Source organism: Castanea sativa, chromosome 12 (assembly GCF_040712315.1).
Source record: "Castanea sativa cultivar Marrone di Chiusa Pesio chromosome 12, ASM4071231v1".
Lineage (NCBI taxonomy): Eukaryota > Viridiplantae > Streptophyta > Magnoliopsida > Fagales > Fagaceae > Castanea > Castanea sativa.
The window spans coordinates 29,042,781-29,067,810 of record NC_134024.1 but is presented as its reverse complement, the minus strand read 5'-3'; the positions used below and the strand labels follow the sequence as shown (position 1 = coordinate 29,067,810).

Genomic DNA, 25,030 nt, shown 5'->3' with positions numbered 1-25,030 from the left:
TAATGAAGGATATTTAATGAAGAAGTAAATTACATACGGCATGACAAGGGCACCCAAAAGTGCTATGGCATCCCCGGTGGCTTCTTGGCCACTGAGCTTGGGTATAAACATTCCCTTTAGCACAGCAACCGCTGGAGGCTTTACATAACCCATTTCTCCAAAGAAACATGCAGCCATTACGAAGACCAGTATTGTTATCAGCAATTCGAGCTTCCTAACCTGCCAACCAGAAATGTTTTTACAAGAATTATAACTACAGTGGAAAACGGGAAAGAACATGAAATCCAATTTTTTGAATTCCAAGAAGTAGCACACTATGGTTGAGAGACCATAACTCTTTGCAAATAAAAGTCTTCTATTCCACTCAATGGCAGCTCAAGGCCCCAATTTAGTAATGTTGAGATTTAGACCCCTTAACACAGTATGATTAACCTAACATTATTCGAAGTTGATTAACAAGTTTGTTAAAAAACACTAGGTTGAATCACAATATGTAAAACAAATATGATACCGAATATAAAGAACACAAAGATCTGATGACCCAAGAAAACAAACCGGTAAAAAACCTGGGGAGGATTTAACCTAACTATCCTCAAGGTAAAATAGATCCACTATGAAAGAATTGAAGTTTATACAATAAGACTTAGACCACTAACATCCTAGAGCAACCTCGAGTAGAAAACTTACTACCATGACCACGTGATAGCTTCGAGTCCACGGACTACTTCTTTTTTTGATCCACTGTAACCACAAGTTCTCCTACTTGTGAATCTTGAATGTTCTTTGTGTAGCAACTAAAACGATCACCAAGCTATTGACATCAAACACGATCTTGATAATCCTAAGTGTGTATAAAGGTAAACACCATTAGATCTCACAAGAGATTCAAATACACAACATATCAAAAGGCTAAAAACTTAGTTAGGGTTTTTCTTTTTATATGAGACTTAAAACATAAAACCCTACACGCCAAACGGGCTTTGACTGAATTGGAAATTCTGTAGAAAAAAACAAGCTACACAAATCTCAATTGATCGAATCTAATTTTCGATTGATCGAGCCTTGTAGAATGTGACCAATAATTTCTTCTCAGTTTGAAACCTATCACTATCAAAAGTTGGGATAAAGGGGGTGGAGGTTTTCTTGTTGGCCCTAGTTTTCCTAACCATTGCACTAAGAGAGTTGAAAAAAAAAAAAAAAAAAAAAAAAAAAAAAAAAAAACCAGAAGGGCAGACTGCATTAAACAAGGTTGGAGCACAAAAACTCAACAAATAACAATCTATATGATGCATGTAAGGAATGCACATATGATGCATGCTTTAATGCATTAAAATTTGTTCAATTTAACTTGATAACACATCAATTGACTTGAACCCAAAGGTTTAGAGCAAAAACCCCAAAGGTTCGAATAAAACTCTCTAATCAAAGCAGCTGGAGGAGGATGCTCTACCTCTAAGAGTGCTAACCAGGGACTACGCTCAAAGTTCCTACGTATCTTCGGATCTAACTCATCAAGGACAACCTTACGTTCAGCCCAGATTGACTTGAAAATGTTTAGTTTCTCATGGGTGTCTCAGTTCTTCTCAATTTGAAACCTATCACTATCAAAAGTTGGGATAGAGGGGGTGGAGGTAAGAGAGTAGACTAAAAGGGGGGGAAAAAAAAACACACACACACACAAGGGCAAACTGCATTAGACAAGGTTAAAGCACAGAAAACCCAACAAATAACAATCTATATGATGCATGTAAGGAATGCACATATGATGCATGCTCTAATGCATTAAAATTTGTTCAATTTAACTTCATAACACATCAATTGACCTAAACCCAAAGGTTTAAAGCAAAAACCCCAAATTTTGAAAAAATCATTTTAAAAAAGAACAAAAAATTGATCAATTTATCATTACACTAGCTATATAACATTATATAATGACATAATTAACCAATAACACAAGTCAATTTCATCAATTTTAGCCCAATTAAACAAAATCCCCAATTTCTTAAAGTTTCAAGCCTTAGAAATTCCAATTTTTCCCAAATCACAAAATTAATCAAATTAAACCATGGGAATCAAGTGTAGATCATCTAGGAACAAAAATCCATTGAACAAATTTTATTAAAAGCAATTGAAAAAAAAAAAATCCCAAATCTCTTATGTTTGAAAATCCCAATGAAAATGCATGAAAATTGTTATTTTAATGAAAAATAAAGGGTAAAAAGGTCTTACCTGCACTTGGAGACAAAATTACTTGAGAAAATTTAGGAAGAAAATGACAAAATATGTTTGGATCAGATCAATCAAGGAGGAACAATGAAAGAAACTTTTGAAAAAGTTTGAAAAGTGTGATGAGCAATAGAAAAGTCACCTTTTAAAAAACCTTTTGACCGAAATTTGATCGGTTGAAAATAAGCCTCGATCGATCCAAAAACATATTCGATCAATCCAGCATCAATCGAGCAGCGATCGAGCCAGGCAAATTCAAACCTAATTTTTTATCGTATTTTCCATCGGTCGAGAGACAGATTCAATTGGTCAAAAATCTTGAAAAATCAAATTTTTGAAAAAAACAAGACATTTTAATGCAAAAACTTCTCAAAACTCAATATTTCATGAATGGAATGCATGAGAATGAGATAAAAAGATTTTCAAAAAGAGTTGATTTTAACCCAGATCTTCCACAAGCAAAATTTTCACACATTTTGTCCTTAAAACTCAAACATCAAACGAATTTTGCATTAACATCAAGGAACATATAATCTTGGATGGCCAAAACACATTCACACACAATATCACGTACTAAGTTTAACAAGAATAACTTGTGTAGTGTGTGCAACTAGCAAAAGCATGAGATACATGTAAGGTAATAAGTAAATAGTAATCAATCACATTTTCTACAGAATTCATTACATGAATTTGAAAGAGACTATCACCTAAAGAGTTACATCATATAATTCCCACATTTCCTAGAAAACAAGCTTGCAATCATGGAAGTTTTTTTTGTTGCCTCAGATTGTACACACCAATTTTATTTCATTGTTAAATTGATATTTAAGCTAGATAATGTACATACCAATTTTATTTTATTTGAATTCATTATAACCGAGGCTACACCTTATGTTCTTTTTATGGATGTGCTACACTTTCTCAAGCAAAAAATCTTATGATATACACTAAGGTGTTCATGATTGGCTAGTAAACAGTGGTGAGATAGTTATTTATGCCTTTCTCTTAGAATTTTTTAGTCCTTACAATTAGAAGCATGTGACTTCAAATGTAAGATCAAGTGATCAAAAACTATGAACAATTCCCACACAACATGCACTACATAGCCAAAACTAGCAAAGTGCAGTAAAATTAAGCTCATCTAGGAAAAACAAGGTAGACAAGCATGTTATATAAAAATACTATGGCCAACCTTGATTACAAAATCCAAGATATACAAAGCAAAACACATTTTTCGCTTTTCTTTTTCCTTTTTTTTATTTTTTATTTTTAAAAAAAATAACTTAACATGAAATGCATGAATATAATGCAATGCAATTCCTAAAGGCAAAAAGGAAAAAAAAAAACATGAAAAGAAAAAAAAAATGGACACAAGAAATTAAGAGATGAGGCACAAGGACCATGTTAGAATGACTCAATTAGATTGAGCATTTTGCATCCAAAAATTTTTAGATGCAACTCTAGCATTGGAGTTATTATTCACATGAGAATTCTGAGCAACTCTAGGATTGGTATAAAGATTCAAAGCCTTTACCAGTTCACCAATAAGTACCATAAGATCTTGTGCTTGAGGCATAGGTACTTTTAGCTTATTTTCTCGCTTGGCAGCTTGCAACTTGAAACAATTTGGACGAATATATCCAGTCTTTCCATAAAAATGACAAACCCACATCGGTTTATCATGCAACTTATCCTTAGGTAGATTGGGATTCTTAGGCTTGGTCTCTTTAAGACCAACTCTAATCTTCCTAGGTGGTGGTGTAACTTCTATTGGTTTGACACTTTCACTCTTGGGAGGCTCAGAAGAAGGAACAAAATTTGTGGAATGAGTTTCAAACATTGAGATGCTTTCTACAAAACCTATACCAATTTTGTCTAAAGGAGACTTCTGAACACTCAACATGTGATCAAGTTTAGAACTAGCAGACTTATTAGTTTGTTCTCTAGCAACAGATAACTCTAGTTCCAATTTCTTAATCTTTTCAATCAACATCATGTTCACAGTCTTCACTTTATCAATTAAAATGCTAGCATCAAGGAATTTCAACAAAAAATATTTCTTATCAAGTTCCAGAGAAGCAATTTTCTTTAAACCTTTATCAACATTCATTACATCTTTTGCAGCAACTTTGCATAGCTTATTGTAAGCTTCTTGCAAATCAGCACATTCAGAGAGTTCCCCATCAGAAGGGTTCTCTTCAACCACAACACTTTCATCAACTACAGCTGTAGCTGTGAAAGCAATGAAGTTTCCATCTTCATCACTACCAGAATCCTGATCAGAAACTTCATCATCACTAAGGGTTACAGTCATAGCCTTACACTTTAATCTTAAGAATGTAGGACATTCTGATTTCACATGACCATATTCTTGACAGCCAAAACATTGTTGTCCCAAAGAATTATTAAAGGGTTGACCTACTTCCTCTTTAGATTTATCAATATTGTTCACCTTAGTGGGTTCATTCCTCTTAAAATTCCTAGGGTCAGCATTGCTTTTACTTCTTGCCCTTCTGTTGTTATTCCTAAGAAAGTTTTTAAAGTTTTTGGCAAGATATGCAATCTCTATAGAATAGAGTTCATCATCAAATCCATTACCATCAATATCATCAACTGACTTGAGAGCCATTAATTTGGATTTATTTGTCTTGGGTAGGTCTAACTCATAGGACTAGAGAGATCCTACAAGTTCATCAACATAGATGGCGTCCACATCCTTGCTTTCAGTAATGACAGTCCCTTTGGGTCTAAAGTCCTTAGTCAAGGATCTAAGGTCCTTAGTCAAGGATCTTCCTAACAATCTTAGGTTGATCATAAATTTCACCCAAATTATGAGCAGAGTTAACAATGCCATTTAGTTTAGCATAGAATTCATCAAAACATTAAAGATTCTCTTGAATTCCTCCATAGAAATAGCATTAAAAATAGCATTTATTGCTTTGCTATTAAAAACGACTGCTTCTTTCTGAAATGTTGACCACTCGCTTACAAAAGTAGCCGGTTTCTCCCATCCGTATTCAACGGAATTCCAAACTCTCTCATCAATGGATTTCAGGAATGCTTTTATCCTTACTTTCCAGTAGGCATAGTTGTTCCCATCAAAGTGTAGTGGGATCACAAGAGAGTGGTTGTGTTCCTTGACAGCAGGGGTCAAGGATCAACTCTTAGATCAAAAGATCTAAACACTAGAGCTAACCCGCTCTAATACCACTTGTTGAGATTTAGACCCCTTAACACAGTATGATTAACCTAATATTATTCCAAGTTGATTAACAAGTTTGTTTAAAAACACTAGGTTGAATCATAATATGTAAAACAAATATAATGCAGAAATATAAAGAACACAAAGATCTGATGACCTAGGAAAACCAAACCGGTAAAAAACCTGGGGAGGATTTAACCTAGCTATCCTCAAGGTAAAACAGATCCACTATGAAAGAGTTAAAGTTTATACAATAAGACTTAGACCACTAACATCCTATTGCTACCTCGAGTAGAAAACTTGCTACCACGACCATGTGACAGCTCCGAGTCCACAGACTACTTCTTTCTTTGATCCACTGCAACCACAAGTTCTCCTACTTATGAATCTTGATCTTCTTGAATGTTCTTCGTGCAACAATTGAAACAATCACCAAGCTCTTGACATCAATCACGATCTTGATAACCCTAAGTGTGTATGAAGGTAAACACCTCTAGATTTCACAAGAGATTCAAACACACAGCATATCAAAAGCCTAAAAATGTAGCTAGGGTTTTTCTTTTTATATGAGACATAAAACATAAAACCCTACACGTCAAACGAGCTTGGGCTGAGTTGAAAATTCTGCAGAAAAAAAAAACTGCATGAATCTCGATCGATCGAGTTTAATTTTCGATGAATCGAGCCTTGCAAAATGTGACCAATAATTTCTGCAATCACTCAATTCCAACTTTACAACAAAACATACTTTGAGCAAGCCTAAATGTAGACTCTATGTTTTGATCATGGTTTGCCAACACAATACAAAAATACACATTGAAGTTCTAATACATTAGTTCCTAAGGTCTTAGAACCTAACAAGTAATGATTTTATTCCTTTATAAAAAATGCCCCATCCCATTATATATATATATATATATATATATAAAGCCCAAAATTATAAAGTAATGTTAGGATATTGCAAATTTTATTACTTAAAACTTACAAATTGATGTGTCAATAATTATAAATAATAAAAAGAAAATCATTCATTTATTAGGTGGTTAACACTCATCAATCAAATTTATTATTACATGAATTTGTGTATTGTACGTGGTATTTTTAAGGCTTTAAGGCTTTAATTTATTATCAATCAAAATTCATTTATTACACTAGTAATGTTTTAAGGCTTTAATTTTTGTAAGCTAATATCCTATATGATAGATTGCCAACATCATCCACCCAATCTCTCATATGGCCACACATCAAATAATTGCAATCTTTCTGTTAACACCAAAATCAAAATTTATTATGATGCATCACTTTATCTATGATAAAGTAAATCTCATCTTTTAAAAAGTTATGTTTTTATTTTTATATAACATTTTATACTTCAAAAATGCATTGCCTTATCTAAGATAAATTATCCCAATTATATCGAGTCAACTTTGATTCTTATTGTTTTACTTTATACTTCATCAAGTGTATATGTCATTTGGTTGATTTTCTTTTTCTTGGGTGTGTGTGCAGAATTCTCCTTCTCCCAATGTGAGAGTTCCACATATCTCAAATACTCATGTAAGAGATTATGCATAAATCTGCTTGAAGTCAGGTGATCTAAGCATCTCTATTTTTTTTTTTTTTTTTAAAAGAGTTTTAACCTATGGCGTCCGCTTCTGATAATTGCTCTTTATTATCAGACTAAGACACCAATCAGTTTTTTATGTAGGCAATAATTGAACCTCAGATCTTTTATACAACCATCAGAGACTTTACCAGCTGAGCTAACTGGAACTCACGATCTAAGCATCTATATATTTCTCATAATTATAAAAATTTGGTTTGCCAAAAACAAAGAAAAGAATATACTAAGATTTATATTCTAACGTGTCACAAAATAAGAAATCGTTTTCAACAGATCAATTATCGTTCTTATTCACTTGTTTGTCTTTAATAGCAAGAATCACGGAGCAGCAAATTCTAAAGACACGGGGCATTATCCACGCAATATATATTAAAGAAACAAACCAAATACTTAAACAATGATTCAATCCTCCACAAAAAATGGGAAAAAAAAGAAGTCAAAACTAAAGTCAAACAAACAGTAAAAATGCATGCATTATTGATTACTAATACACAACTTGGTAAATAAAGGAACTTGATTCGAGTCAAATAACGTGAATTCTTTTGACTAGTATTCGATAGCAACAGAGGGTATACTATCACTAGATTAAAAAACATTATCACTGTGAAGGGATTCAAAATTTTAGAGGACTCAGTATGCATCATTGATTAAATGTTTAAAGGATAAGAATTGGGTCTAGCGTATGAATGCAGGAAAATCATTGTGATATGGACACGTGAAACGTATTTATATACGTTTAGAGCATTCACATTAGTATGTGCAAAAATTTTTTCATTTTGCATATCTAAAACTTACTTTTTTAATTTTATACACTTATTTTTATAAAACAGTCACATCAGTTTGTCTATTATACACATTTATTCAAATAAAATATATTTTTTTTAACACTGTGAACAGTAACAATGAGAGTTAGGTGAGAAAGGAAATGAAAAGAAAGAGAGTGAGGAGAGAGTAAAAAAGAATAAAAAAATTATTTATACGGTGAACAATAACCGTGTATATATACATTGTTATTATTCATTTATAAGACCATTGTATATATTTAGATATTTTTACAAAGACTGATATGGGGTTTTTAAGTTAAAATATAAAAAATTGAATACTTTTTATATTTTAGCAGATTATCCACGAGTTAGTATGATGCTCTTATATCTCCGAAAGTCCAATGTACAGAAACACTGGATTCACGCCTATTTCCTGTTAAATGAGGGTACCAAAAACCATCTACCGAGTCAATAGTCCACCTACCTTCTCCATTTTATTTGTGTTTAAAGAAACTGTAGTACTTGCAAACTATGTAATAACAGGTCACCATATATGTCACAAAAAGTACGAAGTTTCTTTTTTTTTTTTCTTTTTAAAATTATTCGGGTCGGTGGGGTAAGTAAATTTTATTTATTTTTATTTGCTGAATACCGTACGTAGATAGTTCATAGTTGAGAAAAAAAATATCATACACATTTCTTAAAAGATTAAAGGGCCAAAAAAAAAAACGTACGTAGTAGTTGATAGTTGACCATAAAAATATTAGACAACTAAAAATAAAATAATAATTAACGGCTAGCCAAAAAACGTACGTAGATAATTGATAGTGGGCATAAATATCACACAAAGTACGTGGATATAGTTGAGCATAAAAATTAAACACCCAATTAAATTTCATAGTAAATAATTAATGGAGCATAAAATTTTAAATAGGTAATAAAATAAATTACTCCGTATCTCTGTAGTCCTAGAAGTAAGAGAGTGCTTAAACCAGTGATGAGAACTCCAGTCCAAATTAGAATGTGGAACAGTATATTTAGTGCCAAGGCTGTTCCAATCACTACCACAAATTGGAAAAATTGAAAATTTTTATTCTTCCTTAATTTGAATATGATCAAGGAGTAACGAAGGGATAACTCAAAAATGATAAGGCTATTGTATGCATCAATATAATATGGTAATGATATCATTTGTCTTTGTAAGTCAATTTTATTGTTTTACCTTCGGGTATATCAGCAGCTATGACAGCAACCTCTGCTAGCAACCATAGGCAATACTTCACATATTTTGGGTACTCAGCCTTACATAATTCTGAAAGGTGTTTGCCTGTGGCAATACGTAAACAAATACTTATATTGATTAGCTACTACAAGAAGAATCATCCAAAAAAAAAAAAACGTTATTACTAAAGAAAAAGAAAAGTCAGCAGTACATAAAAGAAAAGGATAACACAGCAACAAATAAGTTTCTAGATTTGTTTCTCTGTTATTCTTTACTTTTGTGTACTGCTGACTTTTCTTCTTCTTTATCTACAAAGAAGAAAAAAATTGAGGCAGAAACAATATTAACTTCTATATTTTGGCCTAGAATTTGTTTGCTCTGCATCTTACTGGTGCTTACACCAAGATTTGCAGCCAGCGATTGAATTATGAGCGCAAAGATCAACCCAATAAGTATCACCCACAGTAGCTGAAAATAGCAAATAGCAAATAGCACAACCATGCTTAATATTTCTCTTGTAAACTAATTTCGAATTATTTGGGCCATTCATGTTTGATTCAGTTTCTCCACAAAACAAAACAAAAAAAATAATAATAATAATAATAATAATTGTTTGATTGAGTATATTTTAGGTCCTTAAGTTTTGGGTTATTTACATTTTGATCATTTACTTTTCAAAATTTTTATTTTGATCATTTATGTTTGATTCAGCTTTTTACGTGGCTCTTTTCTTTTCAAAATTTTCATTAAAAAAAAAAAAACTGAAGAGGCCAATATGAAAATTGCCAATATGAATAGTCAAAGTGAAATATTTAAAACTAAAACGGCCAAAATGAAAATAACTACAAGCTATAAGAGTCAAAAGTGTACTTTGTTCTCTAAAAGAAAATGAATACTCTTTATTAAATTTTCATTGCAACAAAACTTTGCATTTTGATAAGGGAAATGTTAACTAATATTCTTAAGCGTATTAGGATATTGGTTTATGAGTTATTTTAAAAAACATTTTATTAAAAGAATGATAAAACAATAAATATTGTTAACGGATTTTTATATTATGGTTTATTAACAATTGTCCTAAGGGCATCCGTTAACATGACATTTTTATAATTAAAACTTCTATAATGAGTAAAAGTAATCTCTTAGGAAATGTTTCAAAATAAACCTATAATATATCTACACTTTTGTTAAAGGCCGACTTTCTCTCCATAATTTTTTGTGAAATAGCTAGTTCCATCTTTTTTTCTATTTGATTTACCTCAAATTTGTGATTTGCTCCAGCCTGCAGATCAGTTTCCACTGCAACATGGTAAGAAGACTCACAATTGCCTGGGTCATGATAAGCTAAGGAGACAAGAAATCCAGGGCCTACATATGATAAGAACTTTCTCCACCCAGGTTTCTAGAACATCAATCATATATACTCAAATGTTGATTCTAACAAGATAATGGAATTTTTTTTAAATAACTATAAAATCCAAACTATATCATTAGTAAGCAAAGGTTTGAAACAAATTTGGTTTCTAACAAATCGAGTCCAGAGGACTTGATTTTGGGCTTATGAATCGAGTATAATGTACTCGATTTGTTCATCGTGGCAGCAGCTGAGGTGGACAGTGAGCCCACGTAGACCTAGAAATCAAGTCCATTGGACTCGAATTAGAAAATCGAGTCCATTGGACTCGATTTCTTTGAAGCTCCACGTGTCCCACATAACTTTTCCAAATAATCCCTAAATTTCAAACACTCTCACCGTCCCTCTCAGTCTCACTCTCAAATCTCTCTCAGTCTCCACCGTCTCTCTCAGTCACACCTCAGCGACACTACACCGTCTCTCAAAAACACCCACACCGTCTCTTAAACACTCTCCCACCGTCTCTCCACACGCCCAAATCCGACCCAAAGACCCAAACCATCCCCACCACCACCACAGTGAACCTAACCCAAATCCAACCCAAAGACCCAAACCATCCCCACCACCACCGCAGTGAACCCATCCCACAATAAACCCACAACGAACCCATCAGCACCACCATCAAACTTGCACCACATATGCCGATGTCCATTGCTTCTTGCAGATCGCCGATGTCCACTGCTCCACGCTGATCCATTCACACTCCGGCTCACTCTGCCTCTCCTACGAGGACATCTGGCTCTGATCCTCTGACGATGTCCGCCTCCATGCCTAGTTCATCAAGCTCTTCCCCGACTGCCGAGGTCACCTCTCCCAGTCCTTTTCTTTTGGTCTTTGTTTTAGAGTCTTAGGGTTTGAATTTAGAATTTCGTGCAAGTGAGTTTTTCGAATGTGAAGGAGTTTGAGAGATTTTTTTTTTTGCCTTATTTTCTTTTTGTTTGTAGAGTTAGGTTCCTGTTTCACTGAATTAGGGTTTTGTTGTTGTTAGGTTATAGGAATTTAGTGTTTAGAGTCGTTGAATTCGAGTTGGAGTGTGTTAGGTTTTTGTTGTTATAGTTTTTTAGGGTTTGGGTTTAATGCTTGTACAAGCTTGTCTTAATTTTTAGACTAGGCAGAATTTTTAATTTTTGCATTTCATTCAAATTGAGCTTTTTGAATTTGAAATTATTTTGTTATATATATATATATATATATATATATATATATATATATATATATATATATATATATATCAGTTTGAAACTTGAAATTAATGTACTTATCCTCATGCCCAGGAGGCTTTTTAGCAAATTCTTCTAATACCTTAAAATGCCTTACCTGTACTGTGTTCTTGGATCCACAGCAAATTTTAATGCTGAAAGAAAAAATGATTTCTACAAAACTCTGATGATGTAGAAAACAATAAGTAATCATGCATGCTGTTTGTTGTTTTTTTGTACTATTGTCATTTATAATCAGAATGGACAGTAACCATTACTGGATAGTTCATTGATAACATTGTTGTAATATGAGAAAAAGTGTCATATTACTAGATGGTTAAAATTAAATGAGCATATATTTAGTTGGTTTTGTCATGGGTCGTATAATTAGTATCTATTAGGTAGAGCACAGCCAATCAAGGAATGAACAATTGTCATGCAGAACACTTTCATTTTGTTATAATTATGGTTTACCATTTTTTTTTTTTTTTGCTGAATAAATACTTTATTGCTAAAAAAAACTCCACCCAAAACAGGGGAGAAACAAAAAGATCGGGCTGGAATCATCCATCTCTAACAAAGGCCTGAGATACATAAGAAGGCAAATTGGAGATGGGAACTGGCCCAAACCAGTTCACAAGAGTTGCCCATTGGGCGAGCAAATGTGTAGATACATTACCCTTTCTATGAACAAAAGAAAATTTAACATTTGAAAAGCCATTAACAAATTACAAAATATCTTCAAACATGTTAAGTTTTTGGGACAAATGATCATTTATCATGGTGTTATAAAAAGTGGTGCTAAGTTTAAAACATGTTTCCACTCTAACTCAAATTTAAAAAGTTAAATGTACTACCTGTGCAGTTGGTAATATATTAATGGATAGTTGCTTCGTGTTATTGTTTTGATAGTTGATCGAGTCTAAGAAACTCAAAATGTTATTAACTACAGAATATGTTTGAAAATGGGTGTCTTATGCCAATTTTCTCCTTTTGGTTCTGTTTTTGCTTCAGAGAAATCGAGTGTTAAAGAGTCAAGTTCACGTGGAACTCAAGTTTTTGAGACTCAAGTTGCTACAGTGAAATCGAGTTTAAGAAACTTGAGATGTTAGTTTGCTAATTAGTTTGAAAACGATGTTAACTAACAAATATGTTTGAAAATTATCTATATGCCAATTTTCTCCTTGCAATGTCACCCGAACTTACCTAGTAGTTTTAAGTTGATGTCTTCTATTTAGCTAGTTTTTCTATTCACTTGATTCTATCTTATTGACATAAATATTATCTCTTATGGAGCTTGTGTGCATAGTGGTATTTGAAGAATTGTGCAATAAATTAGGCTATACATTGAGATCCTTGCCAATTTATCTTGAACATGGGCTTATATTACTCTTGACTCCCTAAAATTTGTGTAGTATGGCTGTCATTGCTGAGGTGGTTGATGAGTTCGGTCCTGGTCCCAGGGTTCCTTCGGTGTTAAGGTTTCTAACAGAACATCGATCGTCCGCTGTTTGGGAAGGCAAGGTAAAATTAAAATCGATGACCTGCTGAATTTCTATATTCTTTTCTTATCCTTTTACATTATGTTGATTTTTTTTCATTTTTAAAATCCTAAGTTTGTCAATGGTATCACTAGCTTTGAATGCATAGTCATGCCCATTAGTTGGATTGAGTTAGATTGCTTATGCTCTTGCAAAATGGTCGTTTAATAATTATCTACCTCTATCATTTTCGTTTTAGGCTATAATCCTGATTTTGTTGATGTAATTCTTCTTGAGCATAACCTTAATCTTGATATATAGCTTTTGTATTTTTGGTTTTTGTATAAAAAAAATAATGAGACTACAAACGCTTCGTTAAATAAGTTGTCCTAAACTCATGGAAATTCCAATTAAAGAACTTATAGTCTATTTTGTGAACAATAGCTACAATCATTTATACAAAGGTTATGACATATTGCATCTCATCACCATGGTTCTATCATGTGCAGGATCCGAGGGTATTGAAATGTCGTGGTCGTAATGAGGAGTTTCGAAAACGAAGCTCGATGGTGGATGATCGCATCCTCGACATTGTCAAGAGAATAGGATTAGAGGGGCTGTATAGGACCCCATTTAGAGAGCTTGATCATAACTTGATAATGGCCTTTGTTGAGGAGTTTCGAAAACGAAGCCCGATGGTGGATGATCGCATCCTCGACATGTCAAGAGAATAGGATTAGAGGGGTTGTATAGGACCCCATTTAGAGAGCTTGATCATAACTTGATAACGGCCTTTGTTGAGCGATGGCGGCCTGAAACCCACACCTTCCACCTTCCACATGGTGAGATGACGATCACATTACAAGACGTGGAGGTTCCGTTGGGGATTCCAATCGATGGTGAGGCAATTGTTGGAACTTGTGCCTTGACGTAGGCTGTTGAATGTGAGCAAATGCTTGGAATTGTTACTAATTTTGTGGTGCTTAAAGGATAGAGGATCCAAATCAAGAAGTTACTTGAAAAAATTGACCAAGGGTTACCCGATGGTGCAGAAGAGGTTGCTGTGCATCAGTATGCACGGTGTTATATTCTAGCACTCCTAGGGGACACAATTTTCGCTGACAAGTCTGGCGATAGGGTGCATACGATGTGGTTGCAGATGTTGAGGGACCTTCATAATCCACCTTGGTATAGTTGGGGGAGCGCTTGCCTTGCATGGTTGTACAGAGAGTTATGCAGGACAACCGACAAAAAGGCTAGTCAGATTTGTGGGGCCTTGATACTCGTTCAGTATTGGGCATGGTCCAGATTCCCTTTTTTGTGCCCAAGGATGGACCTCCCACCAGATGGTGCATATTGCCCACCATTACCATCTTCGCCATTGTCTATTAAGTAAGTCTCTTCCTTGACCGATTATCTCTATTTTTTTTGGATCCATCATTTTAAACAATATGACACATTGAACTTAGCATTATTCAACTACTTAAGTTTTTGAACTTAGCATTACAAAATAATTGAACTTAGCATTATTCAAGTATTATTCTACAACTAAGGATGCTTATGTAGTGTAGTAGTAGTATTTCAAGGAAAAATAAACAATATGGATTTTTTAAGCTTCCATCAGCATACATATCCTTTTTCTTTTTTTATTACATTGCATAATTGGTAGATATTGATTCCCTCTTTCTTCATTGTAGGTTGGTTTGGGTTGTGAGCACGAAGAATAGCCCCGCCGAAATCTGTTTGGTTCGGTACCATCAGCTTCTAGATTCTATGTATCCCAACCAGGTACCCAAATTGTGTTTCTTGTAATGTTTATGAATACTGTATACTATTATAACTGTAAAATATGTCAGTTGAAAATAATGGAACATTGCATAATGTGCTGCGCTTTTTTTTTTACTACAACAGGTGGTGTGGCAACCATATGAAGCCGAATTAGGCCACCTGCCTGCGTTCTGTGTAGCAGGACGGGACATGTGGACGGCGAGGGTGCCGCTTGTATGTTTTTGGCTAGTAGAGAAACATACACCGGATCGTGTTCTTCGTCAGTTTGGGATGGTGCAAGAAATTCCAGAAGATGTTGATACTGACGATGCCCTTCATAAGATAGACCTGAGGGGGAAGATTGAAGTGGATTGGAGGGTAAGACATTTTAGCCACATCCAAGTATGGAATACGAGAGCACAGAAACTATGTAATGGAGCACGACTAGAGGGTGCTATGTCGAGTGTTCATCCATACTTCGGTTGATATGGTAAAGTCACATGGAGGTTTGTCGACCACACTAGCGCCTCACTTCTTATTACGGTAATCGCTTTGACCGTTCTTTCCAAATTTTGTTACGTATTACCATTTTTGCGTTAGGTGTACTAATTGTATTACAAAAATTGTAGGTCGCTATGCACAAGCAAATATTGATGTGTTATGTAGTAGACAGTCCTGAGCACAAGCTGATTACAACTATGCTGAAGGAAGTGGATCGCCTTCACCGTCTAGCTGCCTATCTTCCCTTGGAAGATGCCGATACAGCAAATTCAGAACTGCTAGAACAGAATGGACGACCAAGCACGAGCTCAACTCCTGCCAGCCATAGCCATGGCCAATGTACTGCACTCCATCAACGGAAAAATCAACCCCCTCCACCCCCACATGCTTTTCTAGCCCCAGAGTTCCCTCCACCCCCACTTGCATCACCTGCCCCAGAGTTCCCTCCACCCCCACATGCATTTCCTTCCCCAGAGATCCCTCCTCGTACTACTCCTGCATTTCCTGACCTATAGATCCTTGTACCCACTGCATATGCATCTTCTCACCACGAGATCCCTTCACCCACCCTATGTACATTTTCTGACCCCGCTCATCTATCCCTTACTCCACCATCCTTTGATCTCGACATTGATTTCAATGACACCCCTCCTGTCATGCACACTCAATCTCCCTCATACAGCATTGGTCATATACACCATGTACCACCCCATAGTGACTCCATGTCATTCATGCCCACTCCTGGACTGCATACAACTCCTATGACTATGAGCCTTACTCACATTTCGTCCGCTACACCATCCTCCCCCGCAGTCGTAGTATCTTCAATTGTTGGGAGTCAAGCAAATCAGCCAGCTGTGCATGTCGAGAATGAGCAAGTAGTTGGGTTACACTCACCCCCACAAGGTCGGCCTAAACGCACAAGAAAAGCACCTCCTTGTGGGACAGGTGGTCACAAAGTAGGACACAAGGCTGGCCCCACGGTATGATTGGTTATTTACTAGCTTTGAATACTTTCGTGACTGCTGTTATGGTTGGTATTAAAATTCATTTGATCCATTGTTTCTTTGTAACTTCGTCTTTGCAGCAACGCAAGGAGCCTGACCAAGGAGATGCGGTACCCCCTCCCCCACATACCAGACATTATACAAGACAGCATAAGCGTTAAGTGCCATAGGGTCAGCACCCCATCTGCCTACAAATGGTGTTCAACTCAGCATGTATATTTTGCCCAACTCAGCACCCCTTGCGAGATTTGTAAGGCTTTTCAATATGCTTGAGGGTTTAAGGTCGAGCCTTGCCTTGGTGTGATTTCAAGTTCGTTTAATCTCGCCAACTATAGATTTGTCAAAACTTTCTCTTAAGCTATAGAATATTGGAAAAAGTTCGTTAAATCGTTTGATTTTGGCTCCTTTTATGGTCTCTTTAATTACTTGCATTATCTCTTTAAAGTGAGAAGCATCTTATTTGTTACAATGCGGTTATTTGTTTCACAAGAAAAAAGGAAACAAAAGAAAGAATTTTACTTTATAAGCATATGGGATTATTGAGTAACTTGGCAGATTAGTGTTGCTTTCCTATGTTTTTACTTTGCTGCATTCATTTCACTTTCAAACTTCAGTACATTCCTAGAATCATCTTTTGAAGCATGATCCATGGTTTTTGTGAATATGTAGTGGGAATTTTGAATTGGTTTTGGTATATGCCCGGAAGAAGAGGAATATAGAGGCTATCAATCACATGGAGCAATACGAGATTCTGGAGCAAATTGGTAAAGGAGCTTTTGGTGCTGCTCTTCTTGTGAGGCCTAAGCATGAGAATAAGAAGTGAGAATGAAAAATCACACTCTTGGTTTTTTTTTTTTTTTTTTTTGTCTGTGTTTTCTTGAGAGCCGTATGATTGAGAATTTATTCATGTCTAGTATAATGGTTATTTCTGATTGTGCTTTGAGTTCTAATTTGGCTTCTTTTCTTTTTTGTGTTGATATATTAAGGTATGTGTTGAAAAAGATTCGTCTTGCCCGCCAGACTGATAGGTCTCGTAGATCTGCACACCAGGAGGTTGGGTCTGCATTATGATTAAATTTTCCATTTATGTTATCTCTTTTTATATGTTTATGCTACACTAGTCTTGAATATTTTTGTTTGAGGTTCTTGAGGACTAACATACCAAGGGACTTAATGAAAATAAAAACTAGGAAAAGAAAGAAAAGGAAAAGTTCTGTGCTTTGTATATCTTGTGAGAAATGGTGAACATAGTTGACCAAGTTTTAAAAATATGTTAACAGCTGCTGCACATGAGGCAGTATATGAATTTAATATTTTTTAGACCTTGAAATGGATGATACATTTGTGCATTACATACTAAAAAAACATGATGGACAGTATGGACTATGGAGTGGGTTTCAGACTTAGTTTACGGGCCCACTGCTTTCTCTTCTTTCCAAATTACTTAGCAAAACACGTATACTGGACTGGATTGTAGTAGAAAATATGATAGCTAATTGGCTACATTTGAACCTTTTTTGTTCAATTATTTGGATTTATGTGACTTTCTGGATTTGATCCTTCTTTGGTTTTCTGTAGATGGAGCTTATTTCTAAACTACGAAATCCCTTTATTGTGGAGTACAAGGATTCTTGGGTAGAGAAGGTATGTTGTTCCTATAATTATATATTGCCTATTTACGTATCCAATATATATATATATATATATATATATATATATTTGTGTTTGTTCTGAATTGGTATGCTATTTCCATTTTTCTGCTGCCTGATTGGTTTGATGGAGCTTCTGTTTTTCTTCTTCCCCTAAAGCCAAAATGGGTCCAGATTCTCTGCTGTTGGTGCTTGTTAAACTGTTTCTTTTGAAAATTTTAAATTTATATGGAATGTACCAAACTATATGAAATTGCGAAATATGTCTTAATTCTTAGGTTTTAGATTGCTCTCTTGCTGAGATTCTTGGACATTAAGGATATTCTTGAATTACAATTTTGTGAGATACTTCTTGTGTTGGTTTTCATCATTGATTCATTTTTAACTATAATTGGAGTAAGGCCATCGATAGCTGAGTTGAGTCGAGTCAGCAATGCGAATTGTTCAAACAAGTTTCCTTTTTTGTCATAAATAATCATTCCACAAATTTGACTCAAAATCAGTAGCCATCTATGGATGGGGTTGGACATGGTCTAAAATCAAGAAAATCATTCAAGATTTTTGATGGCCTTGTCTACAGCTTTGATGCATGGTGTCAAGTCAGTGGTGAACACCTTTGATCCCACATGGAGTGCTCTATTGTTGCACAATTGGTCCTCTAGGATATCTGACCTCATTTAAATTTTATTATTATGATTATTATTATTATTATTATTATTATTATTACTTTTGTTTCTAAATTTGTGTCTTTCTCCCAATTTGTGTGTTTTTGCTAATCAAGTATGGCAACCTCACTAACTTGCTATAGCCTAACATTGGTTCATATTGATGCCTTTTCCCTCAGGGTTGCTATGTCTGCATTGTTATTGGTTTTTGTGAAGGAGGTGACATGTGAGTTTTCTTTTTTGTTGAAGTAGGATTTGAGAAATGGAAGATTTTTCTTTGTCTTAAGGAATTGTATAACTTCAGATCACCCATACAACTTTTTTCTGTGTGGTACAGGGCAGAAGCTATAAAGAAAGCTAATGGTCTTCTTTTTTCTGAAGAGGTTTTTATTTATTTTGTTTTTTGTTATTATTTTCTTTATCCTTTTGCTGCAAATGTTGATTTTGATTTTACATTCCTTGCACAGTATTCAACTATCATGTGCTTAAGTAGTTTATCATTCTCAGAGTCTTTGCATCTGATTATTAAAGATACTTTTATCAGAAGCTCTGTAAGTGGCTTGTTCAACTTCTGATGGCACTTGACTACTTGCACTTGAATCATATTCTTCATCGTGATGTCAAGGTTAGTGGTGTTTCTCTCTCCATCCATATACTCTGATGCTAATTTATTCTAATACTCTTCCATGATTCCTCCAGTGTTCAAATATATTCTTGACAAAAGATCAAGACATACGTCTTGGTAAGTGAGTCTATAATTTCTATGGTTCTATCAAAGGTGATTGTAGTTTTGCTAACAATAGATCAATGATGGTGCAGGTGATTTTGGACTTGCCAAAATGTTGACCTCAGATGATCTTGCTTCTTCTGTAAGTAATGCAATCTCTTTATATTGGTCAACTTATGAATGATTTCTTATTATTTATCATTGATGATAATTCTCATCTTGTAAATCAGGTTGTGGGAACTCCATGCTATATGTGTCCTGAGCTTCTTGCTGATATACCTTATGGTTCAAAGTCAGATATTTGGTCTTTGGGTAAGCATTTTGTGTGAGTGTGTGAAAGTTATTTGGCATTGATTAATTTTATAGTTGTTTCACTGAAAGTGTTTATGTATTGTGAAATTCTGTATCCAGGATGCTGTATGTATGAAATGACTGCTCATAGGCCTGCATTTAAAGCATTTGTAAGTTTTTGGACCTTGTTCTTTTCATTTTAAGGCATACATAGATGTAGATTGCGTTTAGCAATAGAAAAAGGGTAGATTGCTGCATTTCTTTTCTCTGAGTTTCAAGGAAATACTTGTACTAGGAGGATCATGCAGAATTTGTGGGCATCAATCATCATGTTTTGTTATTTATTTGCTAAAAATAGTGTACATGTGTAAGTGTAACTAGGCCACTCTGATACTTCAAAATTTCATCATCATATATGTGAATGGTCAGATCCTAAGAATCAAATTTTGTTAAGCCTAATACATAAAACAGCCATATTTAAGATATTGAGCATGAATGTAGAAACTTGTGATTGGATTTGAAAATTAAATCCTTCTCCAAGGCTCAGTTCTTCATGTGGTTATGTAACATATTCAATAGACTTCCACAAACACACTCCACACTACAAAAAACTCATTACTAACTTATCTCTCTGTCCCCTTTCTCTCTGCATAGATTGATTGATGACATTTTCCAAATGACTGTCTTTCTCCAACCAGTCGTTTTCCCACATAATTTTTCATGTAGATTCTAAATGTGGGTTTTTGTTCCCCATTTAAGCATCCCCAATGACCTAAAAAATAGGAAATGTTTTCCCATTTGGATCTACTTTTGTGAAGTAGAGTTTTTGTTCAACAATTGTTTGGAATCACAAAGCATATTATTAATTTTTCTGTGCAAACCAACCAACAAAAAATGTTGTACAGCCATTTTCAAGATTGTAATCAAACAAAGGAAAACAAGTCACTTTTCAGAAAGTGTTTCTCAGAAAACATTTTTCGTTGGAACAAATGAAGCAAACAAAGCATTTATTTTACATTCTCTGGATACTTTCTCTTTTGTTATAGTTCATGTTTGAGTTCCCATATCTCCTTACTCCTTAGTCATCATATCTACTGAAGTTGTTGAAAAATTGAATCATGATGGATTAGGAGATCAAATCTTTAAAAAAAAAATCGCAATTAGAAACTGATATTAGTATAATATGAAATTAACTGTAAAAAAAATTTATATAAAATATAAAATTATACCATCAACCTTATTTTTTTCTTCTCTAATTAATTATTCAATATTACTGAAAAATAATATTAATAAAATTTAATTTTCAATACACAACTATAATTCATTAAAATTCTAAATCCTATAATTAGTTTAGATTTACTTTTTACTTGAAAAGTATTTAATATTTAATATATTGTGTCAAACCTTATTCAAACTCAAAATGAACTCATATTATATTGGGTTGAAATAAACAACCTCTTGGCATCAAAATATGAATAAAATTTTTATTTATTAATATTTTAGTAAGAGGTTATAATCTATTTATTCATTTTCAAATGAATTAATGTTTAATAGATTGGCTCAGCAATCACCCTTTTGCCCGTGACCACTGTTGTTATTTAGGTCACCCTCAGTCCTGCACATTCTCTCTCAATTCTTTACCAAAAATGTCATTGCTTAGTGGTTTGCTGAAGTGTTTTCTTAGTCCCATTTTGCAGCAAGAAAATAAAGTAAGTTGAACAAATAAAAAAGGAAAGTCACTTTTCCTGCTAGTTCGAAGAATTTCAAAAAGGATATCCAAAATGTGTCATGACCTTTGCCATTTAAGTTTAGAAAGGATATACAAATGAGCCTAGAAATCTTCCATTCAGTTTTATGATGGCAAGATTCTTGTGATTGCAATATGACTTACTGTGGTTTATATGTACTAAGCATCATGGCAATTTTATTATTTTTTACTATGTGTTTGATTACTGCACTCTAGCCAAGAACATTGACTTGGCCCCTTTTTTACATCTAGAAACTTATGCTGAAAATAGTTCATGAATCTGGCTTTTGTTGTTTTACATTAATTTCCAAGCTTTTGATTTTTTTGATTTTATTTTATCTTTACACAGGTTTCAAATATTTTACCCCTCTTGAAACGTAAAATAGGTGTGCATCATTCTGGCTTGCTTCCCATTTTGAAGGAAGTTATTGAGATACTATTTCATGAGGGACTGATCAAGGTTGGGAGCACATTATAAATTTAAAATAATAATTATGTTTATGCATATCTTCTGGGACTTACTGAGACATTATAAATTTAAAAGAATAATTATGTTTATGAATAGCTTCTCGGACTTAATGAGTGACTTAAGCATTTTTCTACTGTTCACCTGGGCAGTCCTGATAATTTCTGATATTATAATGCAGAAATGCAAAAACCCTCTTGAACACAACTGGAATCAGGGGCCTTGAGCAGACCATGAGCAACACTATTTTAAGTTCTTAGCTCATTAACTATACTTTTGGTCCTCCTGAACCCTGTGCCTGTTTTCGTTCTGTTCAATGTTCATACTTTACTCTTCTAGATTCTCTTATATCAAAATATCATCATTGTTGTTTATGAGAGTGAACAATCTGATATCAATCTTGTTTCCTCTTGTTGATTGTCATGATCTTCTAATCAGCTGGTACAGCAATTTTGGTTGGTTCCATGACTGACTTTAAATTCAACAATTTTCTGCTTCCAAATCGTTTGTCCAGGAATTCCCAAAAAGATGCTGCTGCTTCTGGAAGTATGGGACATTGGTAAGGGAAAAACGTTTTTCTCTAAACTAGTTTGGAGAAAATTTTTTTGAACTCTTGATATATCTTTATAGTGAGTGTGAATTTGAAAAATCTAACTTTTTGATTGCATGTTCTTATTATATCTTTTATCCTTGCAAAATATGATCATAGTAATTGAAGTATTTGTGCAGTCAAGTGTGTGTGTGTATTTAGTTCTTTAAGTCTAGGTTCCCTTAATAAGGGAAAGACACCTGTGTTCTCTATGTTATTTTGGATGCATTTTTAAGTCATGCCACTGCCATTGGATTGTGATGAGAACGTGCATTTCAGAATACTAATGGTTGGTTTTAGTTCTCCTGTTTTCCCTTATTCTCTTGTTTTCTCAACAGTTGAAAGTGGTCAATGGAGAGGATTTCTTTCCTAGGAATGGTCGATGGAATTTCAACAATAAGGTATTTCCTTTTTTTCTTACTATTTAAGATTTTGATTCAGTGGTTCTTACTGTATTTTCAACATTCCATGTAGAAAGTAGTGCAGCCAACAAAGATTGAACGCTGGGCTGTAGTGAACTTCTCAGCGTGTTGTGATACACAAAGTCTTGTACGGAATCTAATTAAATATGGAGATCTGAAAGGAATTGTAAGTATATGTTCCTGATATGAATGCTATAATGCCTTGTCTGATAACTGATAGCTATCTTTTTTATGTTCTTGTAGCAAATAGATGCTCCATTCGCTGTGTTTCAAGAAAATCTATGGAATAGACGCGCTCCACCCATGGCTAGAGTGGAGAAGATGTTTGAGGATATACAATCAAAACTTCCTGGTGCTCCACAATTTCTTCTGTGCTTGCTTCCCGAGAGAAAAAACTCTGATCTTTATGGTAGAGTGATATTATCCATTCCCACCTTCACAGTATTAATTGCTTCTATGCTTGTTTTCTATAGAGTCTACACCTTTCAAGCTTGTGGAGGAAGTGAAAGATTTGAAATAGTTGGCTGCTAAATTGCATGGTGTAAATGAATTTGCAGTCAAATTTGATTACTGAGATTTATTTCATTTCAACATGTTGTAACCTGCTTACTTAATCTTACTTTTTTGAGTATATTCTTATTGGCCAGATTGTTAACTGTTATTTTTATTTAATTTTTGGTGCCCACAACAATCATTAACAAGTAGAACTTGAGCTACTTCTATTGGCAATGTGTAAAGTGCAAAATGAGTCCATGTGGTGTGAAGGAATTTTGTGTGTATGTTGAACTGGCAATTTCAACAATCCTTCTGTCCACCTATATTAGCAAATGAGTACTCATAACTTGCGGGAATTTCTAACACAGCCTTTTGGACAAGTCATTCTTTAATAAAATCATGAGGGTAATAGTGAGGACTGAATGGGGCAATTTTTTTTTGTGAGGTTGACACGTGGATTCAATTAGGGCCTGACAGGAAACCACCCCAAAAAAAAAAAAACCTATAAATCGAGTTCATAGAACTCAATTTCTATGGACTTATAAATCGAGTCCTATGGACTTGAGTTCTACATTGAGTACTCGACTTACGAAAATTCGAGTTTTCAGGCATAGAGTAGGGACAAACTCGATCCCTATGAAGTCGATTTTTAAGTTTTTTTTTTCCTTTTTTTTATTACTTTTTTTTTCCTTTTTGTTGCTTACTTTTTTTTTCCTTACTCTTTTTTTTCTTTTTCTTTTTTCTTACTTTTTTTTTCCTTTTTTTTTGCTTACTTTTTTTTTCCTTTTTTTTTTCTTACGTTTTTTTTTTCCTTTTTTTTGCTTACTTTTTTTTCCCTTTTTTTTTTTTCTTTCTTTTTTTTTTTCTTACTTTTTTTTTCCTTTTTTTTTCTTACTTCTTTTTTTCCTTTTTTTTTCCCCTGTAGTGTAGAAACACAATATTTTTCTCTCTCTATTCAGTATGTCAACTGAAGCATAAGCAAAACCTTTAGAAAACCACCTTATTGGTTCTTTTCCTTCCTCACAAGTAATGCCACCATTAGCTTAACAAGACTAAAAACTATAAAAAGTAAGTGAACAATGTCATGCAGAGTAAAAATAAGGTAAAACTTGACGAAAATAAAGTGGTAAAAGAATCCAAATACAGATAAGGAAGAAAATGCAAAAGGAAAACTATTAGAAAAGCCATCTAGTCATAATATTGTAATGAAACCGTACCTCAGACAAGTTAATTGTAAGTTGTCCATGCTACGCCAGTCCAATGTTGAAAGCTCATGAGTAAAAAGTTAAGATGGAGAAGGGCTTAACAAGAAGCACCAATGCAAATGAGTAGAGCAGCTAATGAAAAAAGATTTATAGTTACTTATCAAAAAAACAAAAAAATGACTTATAGTCTCAACAAGAAGCCCCAACACAGATGAGTATAACAGCTAATAGAAATAATTAACAACTAATTGAAAGATAAAATTAACCATTCATAATATCACAATATAGAAATAGGTACATTGGATACAGAATACTTCAATTACAAGTGCATTCAGTGATAAAAAAAAAATAATAATTGTGCCGATAC

At 34.1% G+C, this 25,030-nt stretch overlaps 1 protein-coding gene and 1 pseudogene across 1 annotated transcript; one reads left to right on the top strand and one right to left on the bottom strand.

The window, feature by feature from the left end:
- The window catches only part of LOC142620491 (metal transporter Nramp7.2-like), a 33,343-nt pseudogene that overhangs the window by 2,695 nt on the left and 5,618 nt on the right, over positions 1 to 25,030 (bottom strand).
- LOC142619392 (serine/threonine-protein kinase Nek3-like) lies at positions 16,951 to 23,574 on the top strand. Its single transcript, XM_075792483.1, has 15 exons — positions 16,951 to 17,226; positions 17,394 to 17,460; positions 17,986 to 18,051; positions 18,901 to 18,947; positions 19,059 to 19,104; positions 19,266 to 19,346; positions 19,421 to 19,463; positions 19,541 to 19,590; positions 19,679 to 19,760; positions 19,860 to 19,909; positions 21,836 to 21,946; positions 22,467 to 22,511; positions 22,880 to 22,942; positions 23,016 to 23,129; positions 23,207 to 23,574. Exons 1-15 carry the CDS (start codon positions 17,141 to 17,143, stop codon positions 23,492 to 23,494), a joined length of 1,239 nt encoding a protein of 412 aa, XP_075648598.1. The 5' UTR covers positions 16,951 to 17,140; the 3' UTR covers positions 23,495 to 23,574.